This window comes from Acanthopagrus latus, chromosome 5, assembly GCF_904848185.1.
Source record: "Acanthopagrus latus isolate v.2019 chromosome 5, fAcaLat1.1, whole genome shotgun sequence".
NCBI lineage: Eukaryota > Metazoa > Chordata > Actinopteri > Spariformes > Sparidae > Acanthopagrus > Acanthopagrus latus.
In genome coordinates, this window is record NC_051043.1 from 13,462,435 (window position 1) to 13,486,713 (window position 24,279).

Below are 24,279 nucleotides of genomic sequence, written 5' to 3' on the forward strand. Positions count from 1 at the left end.
CACTGAAGCTTTGTGCATACTTGATTCCAAAAGTCAGCTCTTAACTCCTGTGTCTTCTCCCAATCCAAAGGGCTGAACCCATCTTGACCCGGATGAAGGAGGATCACACCCGCATCATCCTGCCCGCCATAGACAACATCAAGTACAACACGTTCGAGGTGCAGCAGTATGCCAACGCCGCCCACGGCTACAACTGGGGTCTGTGGTGCATGTACATCATCCCTCCGCAGGAATGGCTGGACAAGGGCGATGAGACAGCCCCTATCAGGTGAGGGCGTCGGCTGGCGAGTGGCGTCCATTATAGATGAGGATGTTTGATGAAATATGGATAGCCCCCCCGGATATGACTTATTCATGTGTGGAACCATCAAACTAAGCTGCTCTGTAGCCTGACGCGCTGCTCAAACAGACAAATAAAGCTGTCCCGTAGAAAGCCGTCTAATTACCATGATGAATATCTTCATTTTGATGCAGGATCACAAGACCACGGGAAGGCAGTGTCATTAGCGTAATTGTGTGTTGAATATGAGCAGGGCATTCCATTATACCATTGCTGACTGGAGGACGGCACCGGCTCGTATCGTGTTTCTGTATAATCCTAGAATTTATTATGTCTGTCCTCGGTTAATCATATCAGATTCTGATCGAAGAGCGCAGGAGTATTGTCTTACATGGCAGTGGTCTTACATTCCAATCATCATCTATTTGGCCCGAGCAAGCTACAGTTACACTAGCTACAGAGCCCATAGAGTTAAATTAAATGCTTTGTCACCTGCAACAGCCCTCCTCTGACTGACACTGACAAATTTAAGTCAGACAAGACAGTGGGAATGTGGTAAGACCTTCCGGTTTCAGTAAACATCTGCACAAAATAGTGCCCAGATAAGTAAAAAGAACATGAAAAGCTGCGCATGAGTAAAGCATGTGGATCAGGTTAGCATTTCAGAAGTTATTCAACACTTTGGAAGGAAGCCTTTATGGCTTAAAAAGATAAACTTCACCGGCAGATAGGTGAGGATGGCGAGTTGAAACTAATGTTGTGTAAATTAACATTTTATTTTATTTATTTAGACGGTGGGAAACACTAAAGCTATCGTTAAGCTCTTTTTTGCATAGTCGCGACATGACATACAGTAGGGCCCGTGGCAGAAATGGTTATTGTCACTATTGATTGAACTGCAGATTATTTACTCATTGATGGATCATCACTAAGTCCATAAAAATGCTCATCATGATTTATCAGGGCCCAGAGTCACATCTTTAGTAGTAAACGATGACTTCCTTCCTTCCTCCTTTCAAAATATTTGGCGGTTTTATTTTGATCAACTTATGAAGTGAATAAGAATATGAATAATCATTGCAGCTTTGGCAGGTACAGATCATTTGTATCAACACGTTTGTGCTAAAGCTAAAAGAAGATTTCTTATTTCCGTCCACTCCGTGCTCTACTCAGTGTGACTAAAACACTATCAGGAGTCACATTGTGGATTTGTGATACAATATCAGATTTTGCGGCATGCAGCCACCCAGCTTTCCCTGAAAGAAGGAATCAAAATTGGTCAGCGTTGTCGTAACAATGGGAAAGTCTTACATCATTCATCAGAGTGCGTCACCAGGATTTTGTTTCCACGGCAGCATGGCTCAGCCTGCACGAACATGACGGCACAACAACAAGGAAACAGCAGTAACTGGAATTTGTTCAAACCGCCATGAGAGATGTAGCTGCAAGAACGGACGTGCTGCCTTTCACTGTTATCCTTATCCAATGTCTCTGGCTGGGCTTGAGTCTAGAACAAAAACAAGCAAAAGTATGAATGCATGAGGAAGGAAAAAGAAAAACTGATTGGTGTTGCAGTGTGCACATAGCAAATGTGGCCGTGCCTGCTAAAATGTCCTTTCACTTAACAGTGTAGCTGCCTCCCAGGTGCAGGGCTAACAGCCTCTTGCTGATTGCTGATGAAATAGCTAAATGCACAGGCCTCACGTAAAGGATATGTGAAAAGGTCTCTGTGGTCTTGGTGCATCGCCACTTCAATTTGGCTTCTTCAAAATCTGAAGTTAAAATATTTATTCATGTAAAAAGACACCTGTGATCTTGAGGAACCAGTGATCATAATACAATATCGCTCAACTGCAAAAAAGGATATTTGGAAATAGTGTGACAGGTATTATAAGTGTAATAAAACAACGTGGTTGTGAGTTTAGGAGAAGATTGTTGTTCGGGTTAAAATAATTACACTGCTAACTACACAACCTACTTTACATACTTAAGTTATGCAAAGTACGTGACATAACTTTACTATATTTGTAAGTCAACTGACAGATTTCACACTTGACATGAACAGTGATCTCTTGAGTGAAAGTCCTGCGCTTGTTTAACCAGGTCATCTGTCCCCGACCTCCTCCCTTTATGGAGTTTTCATTCTTAATACTACCTCTCCTTACTTCCTCCTTTTTTTTCCACTTCAGCCTTGTGAATTATCACCTTTACCTCACAATTTTGTAATTCTCATGGTAAAAACTACTCAGATCGCAATGACATTTTTTAGGATCTACACCAAAGAAAAACATGTTTTCTTACATCTGGAGAACAATTTGTGGAGGTGAGGGCGTCTCTGCAGCACTACAGGACTTCATTACAATGCTATAATGCAAAAAAAACAAAAAATCTAAAAAATTGCTGCCTCTGCGATGCAGCCCTCGAACAATGCGGCACATAATCTGTTCATATCTACGGGGAGGTCACAGGTCAATGATACAGCAGCAGCACCGATGGTGTTCTGTGCCTTGCTCAAGGACACTTCAGTGAGGATGCAATCGCTGTGATTCATGATTCATCTGGAGTCTTATCTCTGGTCACCTGGGTGTTGTAAGTCCAATATTCCCTCTCCTTTAGCTCTGCTAAAGCTTCATGCTGTGGCTGGAAGCAGCACTGTGAGAGCTGTGAGAGTGAAGAACAGCAGAATTGCAGCTAAACAATGAACTGAAACTCACTTTAAAGCTCTTTAAAACCAAGGGGAGTTCGCTAAACATGGGATAATTGTTATGTTATTATAAGAATGTTGGTTATTGCAGCCTTAAAGCATTAAAGGCCATGTGCCAGGCTATTGTAAGAATAACAAAAGATACTGATGAAAAGAGAAAGGGTTGATTTCTTTTAGAGGATCAAGGACAAGCACGGAGAGCATAATCAGACATCGCAAAAATAACTGTAAAGGCACTCAGAATAGTGAAGTAGCTGCTGTCGGATCTGATTCTTATGTTTTTCTACAGCCAACTGATAAGCTGCTTTACAATTGATTGACTCTCTTAGTTGATTCTGGACCCATCGGGAAATATTCAAAAACATTGTTTTTTTCATGTGTATCACTTAAAGCCGTGGCTGCTGCAAACATGAAACATGTCATGTCTATCATAAGCTAACACATTCACACACACACACACACACACACACACACACACTGTCAGATTCTGACCTGGAGCAAGAAAAACTACATTCCAAACCAGTTTCATTACCTCACTCAGTCCAGCGTGGGCACAGCAATAACAGGTTCATTTGATACTTGGTCTCTTACAAACACACGGTGTGATAACAGTTTATACATTTAGACCTGAATATTGGATGTCATGTCAAGGTTTTCGTGAGAATAATGTATTATTGAGCATCAAGTGCTTGACTTGAGATGGAAGTAAGATAGCAGAAAAGCCTCAGACACTGCAGAGTTGGTTCGTGTTCCATATTGACACTTTGCTGCAAATGGACACATCGCCTCAAGGCCCGGCTGAAGTGTGTCGGCTGTGTGGATTTCTATTGGAAATCATTCTCCCACTTGTTTCCTCGAGGTTTCTGCCCATCAACAACAGAAGCTCTGCGGCCATTCAGAGTGGAGCTTCAAATCCTTTTCTGGCTGTTTGGACACAGTCAACAACAAAGCGAGTAAAAGGGGCACAAGACTGCACAAAACAGCCACGAGCACAGAGGAGTGCAACCATTTTGGAGAGTTGACAAAAGGGGGTTTTCTTCTGCAACTACAGTGATCACTGACAGGATAGAGGAGGGAGGGAGGGGAAATGGCCACCAAGGGCTTTTGATGTGTGTTAAAAAATATGTCTATAGTCTTCAAATTAAGCATATTGCCCCTTTAATGATCTAGATAGCTGCTGACGGGTAAAAATAGCTATTTTTCTAAGATGAATTACTTGAACTACTAATCTTATCTATATGCTTTAAAAACTCATGGTTACAGCTTTTCAGTTGCATCACACGTTTTCTTTGAGCAATCAGGGCTCCTTTGTGAACGTGATTATGCTGTCACATGTTCTGCAGCATTGACTCATCAAGGAAACCCATAGTCCAGTGGATGATGTATTTATCTGAAAAAAAAAAAAATCACTTTTGCTTCAGTGCCTCCAGTTGTTAGTACTCTAGTATACAGGACACCTCTCCACAGACAGTAACTACACTGTGTTACTCAAAATTGGTAAAGGATTATTTTAGTGTTTGACTTAATTGTTGATTCTGTGTACTTTGCGTTTTGTGAATATTTTTGGTCCTCAAAAATACTGCAACGCACTGCATTTGACTTTTATTGCATAGCCATGCACATACATACATGCACCCATATCCCAATATCCCCAATAATAACTGCCACCTGTTTTAGGCATTCGGGGGGGTTAAGCAGATGCTTGGAGAAGATCTGAGGTTTGAACGCATTTGAGTACAGTACATGAATGCGACTCTGGCAGACGAATAGGAGCAGAGGCTTTCCCTAGATAAATGGAAGTTTAATATAAATCAGAAAATTATTGGTGAGGAAGCATTAAACGTGACTTTACACAATGCTGCACTTCAAACAGGTGTGACAATAAATGATAACGAGCAAACAGACTCCGTAATCAAGAACTGATATTCTAATGCATATCACCCACATCTGCCACACAGTGAACAAAAAAATAGAAGATCCGCAGGTTGCTACCATCAAATGGCTGGATCACAAGATGCTATATGGCTTTTCAAATGTTTGTTAAGGATATTAATTCATTTAAAAGTTATTACTGTATGGATCAAACGTGTTAAAACGTTTTACTTTCAGATAAACTACTTACAAAATTACTGAAAATCTAATATCTCTCACACCATATTTGAGGTATCAGGGCTGTCATGCATCAAGGACTTCATGTACAAGCCAGATGTCACTGTCAAAAACAGTTTCAACAGAAGCGTCTTCATCTGGAAGAAAAGTGAGCGATCCTGAATGAGAAGTCTTTATCTTGCCAAATCGCAGACACTCATCACATGTTCGCACTGCTCACTGCAAGCAAATAATCCGGGGGCCGAAGTTAAAGGGGTGTGAGGGGCGGATGAGCCCTGCAGGCTGACCATCTGTACACTAAAAATAACTAAACCTGGTGACACTGAGGGAGAAATCAGCTTGAAAAATTCCTTCATCAATCTGTGATGTCTGCTGCAGTACAGAAGCTACTTTGTGACAGCGCATCTTGTGATTTCCTCACACTCTCTCCCACCGTTGCAGTCTGACTAACCTCTGAGCGGTGTCGTCACAAAGAGGCAGAACAAACAGGTGAACAGCAGAGACAGAACGCTGGCTCGCTGTGTCAGTCCCACTTACAAATTATTACAGAAAAGCCACTGGGGACTGTAATGTATTTCACATGCATCTTGATGGCATGGTCACACTTGTGTAGCGTGTTTACCGTCTTGTCAGTTGAGAAATGTTTTTCTCTTTGATTCTTCGACGCTGCTTTAAAATAGAGATTCAGGGTGAAACTGTCGCTGTTTGATTCTATTGTCTGCATTTGTAGAGGAACAGCTGGCTCTAATTATTCATTTAATTGGCTTCAGTTAATTGGCTCGAGTGTGGGAATTACTTTTTCATGGCTAAATATTGCATGTTTGATCACCTCGCACAGCAGACAAATGAGAGAGACACCGGACTTAGCTATCCTTTGTTCTCTTCTACTTTTTTTTACTATTAAATCATTACCAGTACACAACCCACCAACTATCTGAACGTTATCCATGTGACAGTGTTCATTTTATGACCTTTTCATTGTACCTGGTGTGGAAATTCATTGGGAGCACAACACACGTTGGTCAGCCAGAGATTTTTTGCTTCCTCATCACGCGCATCTGATGTAAGGTGCTGAGTCTGAACTTAAGCACGGAAACAGCGTTTACATTTCCGGGGAGCTCACTCTAAAGAGAGCACTCAAAGAGAGCTGCACTGTGCAGGCAGCCAAGGTAGGTCACTTGTCAAGAGAGGAGAAAGGACGAGGTGAACGGGGGTGTGTGTGTGCTGTGTCTGTCTTTTTATCTGCTGCACAGTGAGTGCAAATAACGGCACTTCAAAGCCTCTCTGTCACATCCTTATAATTTAAACAAAGACAATGTGAAGCTACATCAGGCAGAGAGAGCATATATGTCAGTCAGAATGGGCCAGCTTGACAAGTGCGGAACAAAGGCTTTAAGAATTACAGATAATGATAGCAAAGATGCTAAGCATTCATTTGAGAATTTATTTTCTACCGAGTGTTTGTCATTGTAATTTGTTGGGTGTCACAGAGGTGATGAGGGTCATAGAGCACAAACTGATGCCACAAGGCCAGGCCATACTCACCGGAAAATCTGATGTATAGGTCATCTGTGCAAGCAGCCAAGTATGACCGAATATTGACACTAATTGTTAGGCAGCGACCTCTAGTGGCTGGCTTAATTATGACAGGAGCAAAGGAGGAGGTTAGGTGATGTTTAAGAGGATGAGAGCCAAGGAGTCAGTACATGGAGGTGGATGGGGTCTGTGGTTAAACAAACAAGCATCGGACTTTGACCCAGGACACTGCAGTTCATGTCCCATTCCAAACCTAAACCCAGCAGTGAGTTATTAGGTTACCAAACAACCAAGTAGCTTTTGTGCCTAAACCGAAAACGAATGTGGTTTTGTGCTCATGGTTCTCTCATTAGTTCTGTTTCTCTAAAGCAACATGTTCAGTCATTTAGGTGGTAAGACATGTTGTATAAGGAGTCCAGCTGTAACTTTCAATTACCACAAAGCAAAATATATATATTTTTCAACAAAAAACAACTTGGCACTATGCATATAACACAATACGAATGTCAAGCCATCAAGCTTGATGTCAGCAAAAATGGTTGGGAAGCTTTTCTATAATGGTCCAGATGGGTTAACATCTATCCCTGCATTGAGATTTATTCATCTACTGATCAAGGATTTTCGAAGAAACACTCAGTGGTAGGAGTTTGACAGTGTGTTTTGACAGGGTCTAAACCCAAAAGCACTTTTTCTTTCTTGGCTCAGCGCACTCTATTAATACGGAGTCAGTGAATCACAATGCAGCTCCCTCTTTCCTGTACTTCCTACTGTCATGTCCCTCAAACGTAAGTGGGCAGACACACATTGGACTCTTCTGCGAGTGTGTGTGATAATATATGGTGAACTTGTCCTGGGAGCCATTCCAGGAAGAAGAATAAAGCCACTCATTGGTCATTTTAGAGGAAAGAAAAATAACACAGCCCCATATTCTGTCTGAATGTAATGGTTTTTGCGGGGCTTTGTCCCAGAGCACTTAAGAACTGACAGATAATAGTAGTGGAAAGCAGTCCTGAGGGGACAGCAGCTAAAGAGGGACCATTGCTTTCAGTGAAAGTGGGAAGTATCCACTTCTTTTTGTGAAAAAGACCAAGAAAAAAAAAAAAAAACACTCTCCATCTTTTGCTCTACCTGCTGAACTTGGGAGGCTTTAAAAGTGTGCTATTTGTGAGCTTTAAGGACTAGGGTTAGGGTACTTTAAAGTGTATTTTCTATGAACACATTAGTATTTAGACATATGCAATTAAAATGCTATTCTGGATAGTGGTTTTCTATTTGTTTTCTATAAAATATTAAAACTACATTGCTTTTTTAAAAAAAAAAAAAAACTAAAAAAAACAAACATTTTTTTTCTGTAAGATCTATAATTAACAGTTCTGACATTACGTTATGGAGTCCCCTGCTAGCATTGCTTACTGGGTCCTCCCTGTGCCAGGCCTTAAAACCTCCTTCCCCCTTTTGTCCATAGCTCCTGTGCCACAGCAACACTCAACCAGTACTCCAGGGCAGCTACATTAAGCAGCAGTTAGCGACTAATCCCCCAGTCGCTGCAATACCCATTGGTGACACGGAGCATTTTATCCTCATTTAGTACATTGTTTTCATTTTACGGGAGTATTTAAATCACGCCACTTTCATCAAACATGTTTCCAGCAGCAGCAGGCAACTGTGTTCAGAGAAAATGCTCTGTTCAGTGCTTGCCCAGCACCAAACAGCAAACAAGTTAGCAACTAGCTGCAATCGAGACCAAACCAGAGCTAAAAAACGTGTAAATATTGGCCTTACATTCATCTGCTGAATGGACTCATGTCTTGAAATTGGTGCTTTGTCCTTGCTGGATGCTTAAATAAAGAAACAGTTTGCTCACACGTTAGTCAGAACAACTGTGTAAGGTAATATAAGATGTGTTTACAGCTTCTTTTGCTTCCCCAAATGGCCAAAGGGAAACTTTAAAGCAGCCTTCTCCAGCAATAACAACAGGTTGACTGATCTGACACACCAAAATCCAGTAGCCCATCCAGCTGTGACTGCATGAGAGACACATCTGCCTCAATCACAGTGGCTTCTTCTTTACACTAACCCGGGCTGAACTGGGCCTGATGATAAATTCAGACAAACAATTCAAACTGTCAGACTCTTCACTCTGGTCCCTGTGGCCAAAGGAAGGCACAACAGAACACTGAGAATACTCTCAAGTAGGAAAAGGTAATATTGTGCAGTGGGAATGGCAAAAGAGTCTCTTTGTGTTGCAGCTAGCATTAATCACATTTTAGCTCCAGCTTTTCGGTCTTGATGGTGGTCAAAAGATGCTTTTACCCCATTAAATCTTGTCAAATCCTAGACATTTGCATTAAATTGATTAAACTGGTCGACACTTAAGACTGTTCTGTTCAGCTGCCTGCTGTAACTTAACTATGAAAACACTGCGACTAATGCTTAATGTATTTTGCCTAGCTTGATGTGAAAGCCATCTTAATCCTGAGATCCCTCTTGCTTTGATGGCATTGAATATTCCAGCATTCTCTGTGGGTGTATCAAAGTTTATAAGCAGGATAATGATAAACAAGATGCTGTCTCTCTCTGCTTCACCCAGAACTCCAGCTATGATTGGCTGCTCCTTTGTGGTCGATCGGGAATACTTTGGTGACATCGGTCTGCTGGACCCCGGCATGGAGGTCTATGGCGGCGAAAACATCGAGCTCGGCATGCGGGTAAGGACCACAGATTATTTACCCATGCAGCTGTTGAAATGCACTCAAATTGGAATTTTGATTGATAATTTGAAATGTGGACATTGTTCTTTTGAAAACTGAATTAAATGTCTCTGTGTTAAGCAGCAGTTGAAATTGCTCGGAGGAATGCTGCGAGAAAAGTTGGTTTCTAATGAGGCATTCCGTCAAAGCTGGAGGATTTTTTTTGTGCGCGGGGCCACCCAAAAAGTCATAATTACAAATCCACTATTGGAGGGGGGTGATATTTAGATGTGCAGTTCTGGCTCGAATGATTCGTGAAATCTATATTCAGACTTTGGAACAGCTTATGATGAAGTTTTCTTACGTTTCCCAGCTGGAGGGATACAGCTTAAGATACAAAACCCAGGGGCGTCAACAGAAGCCATGATGAAAGTTTGCAAAGTTTCTTAGAAGGGAGTGGAAGAGAGAGAAAAAAAAAATCCCCTTAATGCAAATCTTCAGCCAAACCAAAGGCTCCAAAGCCTGTATACGGAAAATGTAAATCTCTTTTGCTGCTGCTTTGAGTTGAATTTAACGCTTCATGTGAGCGACGGGGCTTTCTGAAGAATTGGTTGGCGTTTAAATTCAGAAAATGTTTCTCTCCAGCCGAGTGGAACCACTCTGAATCTAAACGCACTCCTTCAGCTTATTGGAATGAGATATGCTTGAAAGATCCCACTCCTTCATTTAACGTCAACTCCACATCCATTTCCAAAATCTCGAGATGGCTTCAGCGACACCTCTGAAGTGTCGGCCCGCCTTTGAAAAAGCGCCCCAACGCAGGCTGGAGAACAGATCTCGGCCGGCAGATTGCTGCAGTGCTTCACTGATGCCACGGACGTTTACATTTGTTGCTGATCATCTCAGAGCCTCTCATTATTCCACACGGTGCGGCTTCTCCCCTTAGATCAATAGCATGTTTTTTCCGCCGTTAACGTTAATGGCACAATCATCTAGCTTCTTGTGTCTTCATCTCATAGTTGTTTTTCCATTATCATAGAGTGATATCTCAGAAACGCGCCTTGCGTGCCAACTACCAGCGGCCTCCCCCAAGGTTACGCAGTGTTTTCTCATTCAGTCGAGCTGCTTATGTGTACCTAACAAACCATGCAACAGAGTTAGATGAGGTTCGTGGGGGGAGATCAATTCAGCTACAGCAGCCAAATAAAGTTAGGGCAACTCTGCTGAACTGTGTGATACAGTGTAACTTCTCTTGGCTTCCTCACACACACACACACACACACTCCTCATTGACTCCTTGTCTTTTCTCACTATGAATATTTACTATGTAGCTCTTTGATTTATGAAGTGAAGAGAATATACCCCTCTGTCGAACACAATGCCATCACAAATGCAATTACCTCTCCCCCCTGTTTGGCCTGTCTGTGTGGAAATGAAACACATGCCACAGGAAAAGGGCCCATTCAGCACGTGTACAAGCTTGAATAGGTCTGCAGTCAACAACCAGCTTCAACCATTCATATCGCGCAGCCGCTAATGGAATGGAGATGGGCTTCTGGCGAGTGGACGGCAATTACTCCTCTAAGGCAACAGCGGCTCAGGCAGCTCATTGTGGTGCCGGTTGAGGAGTTGCCATTTGGGATAGGCTTGATTGACAAGAACATGTTTAACAATTAGCTAGGGCAGCTCACAATTGCCGAGCCTGCCCAGGACCATCAGACTACAGGGGGCTGATGAAAGGCAGGGTTCACGCTGAAAGGTTATGGCATATTTATAATTTACTGCGAGTTTCAGCTTCTGTAGCTTGCTCTGGGTAAAAAGGCAGCCAGGATCCGAAGAACTGGCCTCTTTGTAAGCAGAAAGGAGACCAGGACGTGCAGTGCTGATTATACGGCACAAAGCACTGCATGCGGTGTTGTTTCCTGGAGGAAAAGAATAGAATAAAACCAAGGGAAGGGAAAATAAATCATAGATCTGACTGAAAGTTTTCTGTTTGTTCGGGTGTGCAATAATTTACAGGGTAGGATCCGTAAATGAAAAGAAATGAAGAGAGAGAGGGTGAAATTGCAGAGACAAAGAAAATGGATTCTGAAAAGATGCTCACAGCCTGCTATGCTACATACATCATCTACGGCACTAATAAACTATGGATTTGTATCAGGCATTTTCATCTGTTTTTCTAATCTAGACCCATCTTCACATAATTTGCTACTTTTGTTTAATTTTGTTTTTGTTCCTTTGTTTTCAAGCAGTAGTCTGAAGTCACATAATGCTCATTTTCAGGTTCATATTTTTTTAATTTGGATGTCACCTGGTAAATGTTTACATGCTCTAATATTGAAAAAAAAAAAAAAAAAAAAAGTTTATCATTCTCAGACTGTCAACTGCAGCACCTCCATCCACCCTCTATCCGAACAGTTCATTTTAGTGCCTGTCTCTTTAAGGCCCCCCTCCCAGATAGCCCAGTGTGCTCTGATTGGTCACCTCCCACAGGCCTGAGCAGGCACCACCTGACATGTTTTGGCATTACACCGCATCTGACAAACTGATGAAGCTAAATACCTCAAAATTACCAAGTAAAGTAGATGAATCCTGGGGTGGATTGATTGATTTAATATGCCTAGACCTGGTTTATAATCAAAAAAGATATGTCAATTTCTACAATATGGGACCTTTTACATTTATTGCTGATGATTATGGGACACTTTTTGCCATGTGTTACTGTTATGTATGATTTGTTATATCTGCATTTGGTTTGATAGTTTTACGTAATCAGTTGGGGATATTTTTGATAATGAAAATGAAATAAAAAACCTAATGCATTAATTCTCAGTCAGATTGGAAGCTACATGATCACTACCAAAACAACTTGAAACGACTAGATGTATTCTGACTGTTTCTGCTCAATGCTGCTTAACCTCAAACATTTTTTTTTCCTTGTGCCACATTCACTAGTATCATGGGAATATGATATCCTCACCTTTTAAATAATTGTGAATGGCATGTCTGAACCAGAACATCCTGTTTGCCGAAAGGCTTCGTTTGCAAACAGAGAAAAATAGTCGGGGACCTCAATGATGAATTCTGCCAGAAGTGTCAATATGAGTTTATCTTGTAATGTGTCTCCCACCCCTCCTGCATTGCTGAGTCTTTGCTGATATAGCATCTCAGGAGACCAGGGCATTGCCTTTCATTTCCAGAGTTCCTGTGGGCAAAAGAATTAGGCTGTGGTAACTCTGTCAGCAAATATAACACTACATCACATCTATCCAGGGTCATCCCTGCAGCTGCTGTTCCTTCTGGTTCCACTTAAAGCTGATGTGAAATGAAACCTTCATACGTATTTTGTTTACTCTGAAAATTTTTTGGGAAGTTAACAGCTGCTATAGATTAAGGTACATGTATGAGGATCCACTGAGAGTTACATTTGTTTGAGTTTATTAATGAAGAATTTACTGTCTTTTTGCAAGCATACAATTTTGTATAGAAATTGCCGGGGGACTTTGTTTTTCCTGTATTTAATGTTCTCTTAATTTCCATGATAAGGTTATCAATTTCCCTAGTGTCTGAAACATCATTTAGTTCATTGTGAAAACAGGCATACATATCACCTTTGAGTCAAATATTAATTCTCAAAACTGAATTAATACAAACATTTCTCACAGGAAAACACTGTTACAATCTGTTCTAGCTGCACATCTAACTGAGCTTGCAAAAGAAATGTACTCTTCAAAGTTTTGGAGGCTTCATAAGGCTGGTAAATTATGAAAGAAGTGTTTTAACTGATTCATTACATTTGTGTTTTTTTTCTGCATTAGGTTTCAAGCAGGTTAAAAAAAAAAGGAAAAAAACAACTCATTTGTAATTTTAATCATGACAGCAGCAGGAATATGAAATTAAATTGGACAAGATTACATAAGTATTTAAATACTTATTAAAAAAAAAAAAAAAAAAAAAAAAGATCAACACCAAAAGCTTGTCTACATGGGAGCTGTCTCAGCCAAGTTTTTCAGTCGTCTGTTTCAAACGCCTCTATTTTAATCTATCCAGCTCCCTACACAGGTTACGTAACAGCATTTTTTTTTATCACTTCAAGTCAATTTTCTTCCATTTTACATGTGTTATTAAAGTGATAGTGTACTGGGCGACATATCTACCCGACTCTAGTTTGTATTGTGCCGTGATAGCCAAATGCAGTCTTACCTTTTTCCTTACCCAATATGATCGTAACCTATTTTACTGACAAAAAAAGGCCAATCTGAATCCAGGCCAGTCCACCCCCTTGTACTCACTTTGCCTTCAGGAAGCCATCCAAGCTGCTTTAAGAAATCTGTCTCGTTTTTATAACAGTTAAATCAATCAGTCACTTCAAGACCCAAGAAACTCAAGTGTGATCTCATGGGGTGGCCGCCTTGTCTCAGTGACATTTATTAAACTCGCCAGGAACTCCTTTCCAGAGGTAATGAACCGAAAAATTATTTTATTTTTTTCTTCTTTGAAGTCTCGTCTCCATAGCCACCTGGGCTGGGCCTCGAGGCATCTGGCCATAATCTCTCTGTAGTGAGGAGAATGGAGCTAATTAAAGTCTAGCAGTACCAGCAGCTAGACAGGAGTGGGACATAATTACACTTCTCTTGGTCCCATCTGCATCCCAAGCAGAATTATTACAGTGTGATGACAGTTTACAGCACAACAGTTCAGTGTGTGTATTATTTTGGGTTTAAATGAGATTTTTCATCAGTTTTCATGTGTTAAATATTTAACAGAAATGTTACCACTATACATAACTCACATATAGGGATTTAAAAAGGGAGAAGGATAGGTGCACACTAGTGTTCTGAAAACATCATGCACCCAACAGGGTCAGCAGTTGGGAATGCAGCAGTGGCAGCTCATGGAGCCAGTTGTGGTATTCCAGAACTAGATACCAGATAACCAGTCTTCGAATTTTTACATTTAATTTTGTCCAGTGATAGCTGTCTGTACACCCGTCAATACGTTGTGAACAGATCTCATGATGCCAGTGTGCCAAAATCTAAACATCCATCCCAGTTGACATTGGGTGATGACAGAGTACATACAAATATAAGCTAAATGAACAGGGCTCAAGTTGTAGACCACAACTAATAATCCAGAGTCCATGGCAACATCATACTTCCTGCTAACATCCCCCAGATTCATTTCTTATATTTATCTGTTATGGTAATTACAGCTTGTATTCAGCTTCAATCTAGCTTCATTCTTCTCCAAATCAGAACAATGACATAACATGTCATTTGGTAACAAAAAAACATTTATTCATGGTGAAATATTTGAGATTCGTCTGTCTCTGAAAAAACCTTTTGCCTAAAAGTTGGATTATCTGTTGTCTAGGATGCATCAATTACCAGTCAGCCAGACAATAAACCCAAGATTCTGTCTTACAGCAGTGGTGTTCTGGCCATCTGGCATACCATGACAAATCCCATCGGGCCGAATCAGTGGATTGGAGGGCTGTCAAAACACCCATAAAGTTTTCACCGGCCGTCTGGTCCTGTCTGTCTCTTGACCAGCCTTCACTGTGTGCCTGTCATTTGGGGCGCACATGAGAGCCTGCTACACTTGTTCTGGGACTGTGCTCTCTGGACAATCACAACCAAGCTAGCAAAACCACCCCACCCCCATCCCCCATGGACCGTTCCCGATGGATAATTCTGGAGCTGAATATCTGTCTTACAGTCTCTGCATCCTATACCACCCACTGCTCCCCTATCACAGTCTGTCTTTTTATTCCAGATGGCTTTACAGAAAATAGATGCATAAATAGATTAAAAAAAAAACAAAAAAAACAAAAAAAAAAACCTCAGTGAACTCAAGATGAGCATTATTTCCAGTGGTACAATAACAGGTGCTGCTTCAAAGCAGTCAGTAGATGCAGTCAGATGTTGCTTTTAGTTCATTCTGAGAACATCTGTCCCTCTGATACAGATATGAAACCTGGACTCCCTTACACTGATAATTAACCTCACAAGCCATCTGGATTTGTAGATACAAATGGATTCAAATCGAGTCTGCACACTCTTAAGTGTGCTACTATGTTAAAGGTGTGGTGACAATGCAATGTATTGTACCAACTCTTTAATGTATACACGTCTGCCTAACTACACAGTTTATTTCCACATTTCACTGTTACTGGCTAACTCATGATGCTGTGATAAAGGTGTCCACATAATACAGTTTAACATGATGTTGAGACACAAGACTGTAAAGTGGATCGTTCGAGTGAAGGGGAGCACACTTTTGAAAGTTCAGTCTGTCATTTTTGGATTGTTGTGCTTTGTTTTAAAACATGAGTCACGCCTCCAGGCAATGAGGAGGTGGACAGTGACTGTGGTTAACTCAAGATGGATTTATAGCTCTTTTGTTTTACCAGTCGCAGCTTTGTGTGTAGGCGCCAAAGCAATGCCCTATGCCAGCCCATTTATGCTCTGAACATGTCAAATACAGCAGCCTGATCAGTAACCCTACACCTTTCTAGCCTCACTTTATAAAGCGCCCTTCCAATGTTGCAGAATCACAAGTTGACTGGGGGCTGATCGGGTAGTTGGATGGGAGATACACTGGACTTGCCACCACCACCGTGGTTCATGTCCTGAATATGACCAAGAGTCAGAAGTAATTTCCCTTGAAATTGTTACGTATGTAACATGACATAATGAAAATGATGTAACTTACGTCATGTACAAAATATGATATGCTCACATCACTTATGTAATTTGTGTTATGTATGTGGTCATTTCAGCCTTAAGTACGACCTGTTCCTGAATGCTGACACAGAATGTAACAACACATTGGGGCTACAGGGTTGTGAAGATAGCATGTGGGTGCTGCAGGGCCTATATATCAATGCAAATGTTGTTCTGACCACAAAAATAATGACTACTGTGAGGACTTGGACTGAGACATAGTACTGTGGGCAACATAATCAAAGCACAACACCTGATCATCATTCTTGCTTTTACATAAGTATGACTTTTGGATACCTTTTACAACAATGGCAGTGACATGATGGTAATACCATGCCTTACACTGATCCTTCCCTAGGACCAACACAGTAAATGTTAACGTTATCTACAGGCTACAATGAGTTATCAGGGGATGCCATAATAAGCATGGATCAAGTTGATAAGCCTGGGTCCTGTGTGTGCTCTCTATGTATGTGTGCGTGCGTGCATGTGCTGTGGCAGGTTGTCTCATTTATTCATTCACACAGGAACATTCAGATCATACGGATCATACCATGAATGTTTCTGACATGCACCCAGTCAGAACAGCTCACCAAACCGCTGTAGTGCTTGCCTTGGACTCCTGCAGGCTGCAGCCCTCCACAGTGAAAAGCGGTCACCTTGAGAAGGGCAGGAACGTCGTTACGAGGCGGCAGTAAGCCCCAGCCATCTGTGGACCACAGCCATTCTGGCAGCTTCAAAATCACCCGCGTGCCCATGTCCGTCAAGCAGCAAATGACAGTGGGCGCTGACCATATGTGAGTCCCTCACAGCAAACTGAGTCATCTCAGAGATGAGAACACATCTGAGGCGTCTGAGGAATTCTGAAATTACACTTCATTAAATGGAGGAGACAAATGTGGGGAATTATTGGATAAATGCCATCATGAGGAATTATGTAGGAGCCTGTGAACTAGACACCGTATACTAAACATCTGGTAGCTACATACAGTGTAGCACGGTGTCCATTATTGACTTTTGCAGATATATGTTTCCTGTGGGAACTCAATCTGTAACACGGCTGTGGTATACTTGAGCCTGGTCTAATTTAGGTGTCATTGTATGAAATATTTTCCTTAATATCAGAATAAAGAAAACGTTCAATGATAACTGTTTAAAGACTAGTTTACACTTGGTCTTGGGAGAGGACTAAATTCTGGCAGTCTTCGTCTTGAATTTGTTTCCGTCTGTGCCTGGTCTTCAGTTTGCCTTAGCTAGCCCTAATTACAGCCCAGCTCCATGCTGCTCATTCCATTCTGGGTACATGACAGATTCATTCACTTACAACACCTTGGAGCTACAATATGGGGGGAACCATCTGCTCTCCATCAATACAGCCCACATAAAGGTAACAATAGCATTGGACATTGATTGGGCATTTGTCTTTTTCAATGCCTGCATTATTTAGTGGCTGAATCAATCGGTTAGGGCTTAATGGACTCAGGTTTACTTACCCCATGGTTCATTACTGTATGTTCCAGCCTGCATCTGCCTCAGGGGGGAGAGACAGGTAATAATAGATGCAGTTGTAAAGGTTCTGTATACACGACTCAGATCAGATATTGTTTTTGAGGAATTACTGCAGCTACTGAAGGATTTAATGCCGACATATGGCTGCCATAGGATGTCATACAGTCATACATATACCGTATGTTGCTGTAGGGTTTCCATTCAGTCAGCTGACATGATGAACTGTACTCATGATTTGCATTTGTTGGTTCCTTCCATGTGTAGATAATTCAAGTCCTACCTTGTCTCGTTGTGACTTCAGGTCCTGCTGATCCAAGCCGCTTCTGTAATTTACACCTCAGCATATTGTGTCTTTGGAAAGCATACCTTATGTTTTACTATGTAACAATAACATGTGGCAGACTCCTCAGCCCAAAATGGCTTTGGAAAGATGACATGGCTTCCTGAGCTTCAGCATACCACAGAGAGTTGCCACTGTGGTGTTCAGGGCCGGTGGGATAATTAATTAGACAGACCCTGTCTGCTTGCCTATTATCCATGTGAATCATAAACTTCATTAAAAACCTCTTTTGAGAGTGACTGCAGATACTCCCACCTTAATTTGAACACATTCTGACGAGGTAATTAAGATCAGCTCGGATGAATTGTGCATTTCTCATCCTTCTGCTTTTCAGGACATGGAGGAGCATCAAAAGCTGTCTCTGTGGAGAGTATCATCACCAGGAAATACAGCAACACTTAACACGCACAGAGTGGCTGGTCTCATTATCTGAGCATTAGTTAATCTGTGCACGTAATTGTCTCTGTTGGATGTCTCAGACTAAAGGCTGAAAAACTTGAAATGATCTGACAAGGCCGACGTATTTGAAGAGTACTAGCACGCGCTGATTTGGCCGCACCAGCAAATCGGCAGGCATATCAAAGACGAAGGGCAGCGACTGGATGGAATTAGCTTCTGACAGCACAGTTAAAAGGGCCTCTGCATCTGTCTATCTCTCCATCAGCATCCTCCATTTTATGTATGTATGAGGCAGAGAGGCAGGAAAGGAAGGCATGAAATGAAGGGATGTGCCACAGGGAGTGGCTCATATCCAGTCTCTCAATAGAGGAGGAGGGAGCCTTCCTTTCCCAACGCTTTGAAACATCATTACACAAGAGAGGAAGGCAGTGGGGCAGCATGGCAATGATTCCAGTGCGAGATACAAACTATGTAGAGAAACTGTCCACAGAAAGTCAAAATGTAGAGATCTCAGTATACTCTGGCATGGGAAATGAAACTATGAATCATTTGAATGCTGGTAAGCATGCTAACGTCTGTTGTTCCTTTACATAATTAATTGCATACACGTCATAAAGCCAAAATGAATATTTCTTCACATTCTGTTGATTTTAGACCACTTCTAATTGTTTTCAACAAAAAAAGTATTACATGTTGCACCTTTGATTACTGTTTCGTTGCCACTTGCCTTCATGGTTAATATGTTTGCCTATATTAGCATAGATCAGCATATTTTGGCGTTTAAACTGGGAACAGGTGGGAAGAGAAAGTCTGGCTCTGTCCAAACGGTGAGGTTTTATTAGTGGACGATTGCATGGTTGCAACTTGTTGACCAGGCACAGTGACTTCCTGAACGAACTAGACACAAAATTTTAATTTTGACCTTCAGAGGTGGCGAGCGACAGATTTAGTTACTTTCAGACAGGACTAGCGGGTCCAGCTGTTTATAAGGGGGATTGCCCTCCCAGCCCATCACCAGTGCATACAGACATGGGAGCTCTTATTTTGCAGTCAACCAGGAAGCTGATTGTCTCCCAAAATGTTGAACTGCACAGCTAAAAACTAAGCAGCGTGCTTTTACTGAAGTTACTGAAGGCTCATTCAAGGTGCGACACATTACACAAATGTCAAGGCGCTGAATAAGACTGCAGGTCCCCTAACACACAGTGGTTCAGCTTTACTTTGCCAGGTGCTCATGTTTCAGAAGTCAATTTCCACCCTCTTCCAACACACACCTTTCAAAGATAAACACTTACACACTGTTATTTAATAGTATTGGTTAACCGCTTAATTAGATGTTGTGTTGTCGTGGCTCCGTGCTAATAAGCTGGCTTGTTTGTGCTTCTGTAAAAATGCGAATTTATTATTAATGGTAATTAAAGGCCAGTGTAAGCCGCACCAGAGACCTGTCAATGTTGCATTTCCTCCTTTTGCTGATGGTGGTTGATAAGTCATGAATTACTTAATGCACATTTAACTCGTCAAATGCCATGTGTGAAGTGGAAGCATGTCGCTTAACACATGGGAGTGTCTGAGATCCTCTCAGTCAAAGGCATAATTAATGAAGTGAAAACAAAAGGCACCAACCCTCCTGTTAGAAGAGGAGTGTGCGTTTAATGCTGAGTGATAGATTTCAGTCATTAAATAGGGCTGTCTGGAGTCTTTCATATTACAATGCTACCTCAGTGTTTCTGTGTTGATATTCTTCTCACTCAGCCAGCAGCTTTGAACAAAGACTTGCTACCACTGTGATATTCACAGCTTTCAGATCTGGAAATTAGTGTTGGCTTGAACAAACATTGCACAGATAGTGACACCAGAGCAGATTCTAAATAAGGAAAAAGGTCAGCGCCATGCCTTTTTAGTATATGCCTAAGCTGCCTTCTGCATGGTTCACTACATCACAGAGAACTCATGGTGTGTCCACTGTGTCTTAATGTCTTCATAAACACGCAGTCCGACTAGCCTCTGCTGTTAATAAGGCTTTTCTGGCATTTATTTGCAACGGCTGAGACTTTCTGGGATATTCTCCTGCAAAAAGACATCCCTTGGGTGTAGAGATAGCAGAGTGGAGAGCATTTCAATTAAAAACAGGGACGTGTAAAATTCCCCGGACACAACTGAGTGCACACAACTCATTAACTCAAGTGGATACAGCAAGTCTGTGGATGGCTGTCTTCCAAATTAATTGTGAAAATCTCCGTGTTATCGTGACTGAGGTCTTGTGACAACAGTCTGTGTATGAATCCACCTTACTTTACAAAGAACGCATAAAGCATTTTTGGTCTGCTGTCAGTTGATTCAGGCACCTTCACAGCAGATTAAGAACCTGTAAACGTGTTTGACAGATTTACAGGTCTGTTTTCTTCACCTGAACTGAAAAGTTCACTTTGATGGCAACCGACCCAACCTACAATGCCAGGGAGTTGGGAATGAGGCTCAAAAATCAGCTTACTTGCGAACAGGACCTTGAAAGCAGCTATAATCATGATTTAGAAATCCCAGTTAGAAGAAATGACCATGATTAATGGTCAGTTAGATAATGTATTATTTGGTATTGATAATTAAGTAGATTTCAATATTAGGCCTCAAGTTTTACAGCTCTTCTAGTCTTCTTACAGCTTGGTCAGAGGATGACACACACCTGGGATTTCACATTAATTCTATTACAAAGGTGATACGGCAGAAAAATCAACCTGAATGTCTACTCAGGTACCCAGACTGAGAGCTGGCGGATTAATGTATGTGCACAATAAATTTAGTACGCCGCAGTGACTCTGCAGACTGATGATCCGTTCAGGTTTGGAAATTTCACCAACCTGTGAACCGAGCCTGTTGAATATCCACAAAATGAAAAGGAATCAATATTTATGTTTATTTACTTAAAATGAAATTGCGCAGGCGACAGAAACAGAGGCTGCACGGCGCTGCCTAAAGTTTCCATAATCACAAGTCAGACCAGCTGAGTGGAATACTAAATGACTAGAGCCGCTTGAAAGTAAAGAGATGAGTTATATAAAAAGTTAATTCCCGGTGTTCTGCCAACAGTGCGGTAATGACACAGTAGTAATTATCTTCTGCTCCATATGGAGAGGAACAAATGAAGGGAGGAATTAATGCGTTTTCGTGATGTTTTGTGAAGAAAGTTAAAGCTAGCAGGTAGACTGACAGTCAATTAGACCTCCCCAGTGAAGCAGAGAGGCTACAACACTCACACTGTCACTGTGATATGATTTGACACATAAAATAAAAGCCTTGTTCTTTTGTTTGAATTCTGTACGGCTCAAAGTTTTTAGAGACTAAGTAAAGTTCAGTTTAGTACGTTTTTGAATAGCAAGCATTGTTGGCCATGTTAACTTATAAAGGGGTTGATTGGAATGCAGTCATTAATTTCCGGCAATTGGACATCTCGACTTATAAGTGGTGCTAGATGTAGAACAACTACACTGATGCAGACATACTTATATCTACAGCAAAGATTACTGCATTTATGTCTCCTGTGTCTCAAGCACCATGCCAAAATGTCGATAACCTGCTGTGTGTGGTGGCCCATAGGAAGAACCCATTAGCTAGAGCATTGATTTTTACATTAGAGTGACAGATGTCATTTGCTGAAACATGCACAGAGAGTTTTGGCAAGATTGGCTTCCAGGTTAAAAGTGACACATTTTGTCAAGTGTGCAGCATTACATTTTGAACTTGGGATATGACTCTTAACAACATTGCATTAAAATGTAGAACATTTACCGCACTATGAATAATTTGAAGAGGTTTCTGTCAAGGTGAAATGAGGTGGAAAATGTCCTGAAAGAAGAATAAAACATCAGATCACAGTTTTGTTTTGTTTTTTTCATGTTTGTGTTGCTGAAACAGCAGAATACTGAGATACACCCGCTGAATGAGCTGGTCCCTCTGTGCACACTGAAACAGCTCCAGATAATCTTTTTTTTTTTTTTTTTCCTCAGTTATGTTCAAAATTGCATCCCCCATATCTTCACACCCACTGATCTGGTTCACGGCGAGCTGTTTCATGCGCACAGAATGGCCAAGGAAAGTGGAGATGAACTCCGGTTGACCCCCTGCTGCTGCAACATTCAACCGGCCAAACTTTGAGGCTTCTGTTTGTTAAAGCAGGATCATTTAACTCCCTGTCCATCAAATGTGTCAGCTGTCTAGCAAGATGAGGCATTTCATTAAGTCTGCATGACCTTAGCACTCGCTTTCATCATCTCAATCTGCGTTGCCAGCCTGCTCACTGGCCCTTCTTCTGTGGCCTATTTTCCAGTTCAACCGCTGACTTGGAAAAAGTCTAATTAGTAATAGCATTTTCAGGAAAAGGTTTCACTAGCTGGATGAAGATCAGGGATTATTTTAAAGGGGCCTATACATACTCTACCCTACCCATACCCTATACATACATATGTTCTTGTCAGGAGGTGAAACAGCCCCTGAAGCCCCCGAACACCTTCCCTCAACCTCAGAACAGGGTTGGCTGTGTCTGTACTCCTCTGACAAGCTCATTCTTCACACATATATTTGTGTCTCTTTTTGTTTTTAAAACCGAGGGCAGCTCAATTAATACCTTCCGGGTGAGTCTAAATAAACACATTTGTCATTAACTCCATATTCAAATAACTATGTGTTCTGTTCTGGCTCCTCTCTGCAATGGCCAGTGTTGTGTCCAAGCCAACTGTAAACCCATGCGTGGTTTGTGGACTACTGGTCCTACAGATAAATAAAAGTATGAAATACTAAAATGTGTTGCCAAATATGCTTGGCAGGCCATTGATATACCTGGTGGACTGCCCAAGTAAAGTACATGTGTGGGAAACACTGATTACAAGTTGAATATCATGCTGAATTGTAGTTGAAAATACGGACTGAGACCATAAACTCATCAAACTCACTCAAGGTTATCTGAGGTAATAAGTCAAGTGAGAGGTAAGGTCATTTTCTTATGAGCTTACATACAATTGAACTTCTTTTAGAAACCCATAGAGTCGCCACCGTCTGGCCATGGTCATCATCTGGTCACTTCTGCATTGGCTTTGGCCCCAGAAGCTCCAATCAATCATTTAAACCTTGTTGCCTTACCTTAACTCTGACCCAATCGAATTCATAAGAAAGACATTTAGCCTCAAGCCAAACTCCTCCTACCCCACCCCAGCCAGTTATCTCTATGACGCAGAGAGCAACAGTATGGAAAATTCTGTTTGAAGGGAAGGAAAATACTATCTAAGCCAGGGAAACAGACTTCAACACAAGACCAGCTTCTTTCCCCTGCTTTCAATCTGTGAGCATTTCTGTCTTTTAACTTGACTGAATGATACATTACACAAACAAGTTATTTTCAAGCATAGCCCAGCCTTTAGTGGGTTGATGCAGTGGAAACCAACTGACATGTCTGATCAGTGGTCTAAATATGCAAGCAGTGATGAAACATTCTCAAAGAATAAAACTAGTTTCCTTTGGAGAAGTAGCCCATTGAGTTTTGTCTGGTCACACTTACATTTCTTAGAAGTTGATTCAGTTTCTTGCGAAGTGATTCTAACCAGGGCACATATATAATGCACCATCTTTATTGTTCAGAATAGTATGCAGTTTTCATGACCCGTGATGGAGTAATAGCTCTTTCACCCGCATGTGAACACATTCGCCATGAAATTAGCCAATATCTTAAAACCAGAGCCTGTCTGAATGCCCGTCATAAGCTTTATGTGCTACGTTTTCCCACTTTATTGATTGTATTGTGTAATGGCGCTGGTGGAAACCTGTTTACCGCTGTTAATAGCTTTTATGCTTTTTATGGCCGATGTTTTCTGTAGCCCCGTGGAGCTTATAACGCAAATGGTCCATCTGCAATTAACTAACTGCATGTACAGAGACAATTAAATCAAATTAGCATTTACATCACCACTACATCAAAGGGCTCTGAGTTAAGTGCTCGC

At 41.5% G+C, this 24,279-nt stretch overlaps 1 protein-coding gene across 1 annotated transcript in view; it reads left to right on the forward strand.

Moving 5' to 3' along the window:
- The window catches only part of galnt9 (polypeptide N-acetylgalactosaminyltransferase 9), a 91,539-nt gene that overhangs the window by 46,509 nt on the left and 20,751 nt on the right, over window positions 1-24,279 (forward strand). The window contains exons 5-6 of the mRNA XM_037096952.1: window positions 71-268; window positions 9,220-9,337. Coding sequence (XP_036952847.1) covers window positions 71-268; window positions 9,220-9,337 — 316 coding nt within the window. The remainder of the gene's footprint in view (window positions 1-70; window positions 269-9,219; window positions 9,338-24,279) is intronic.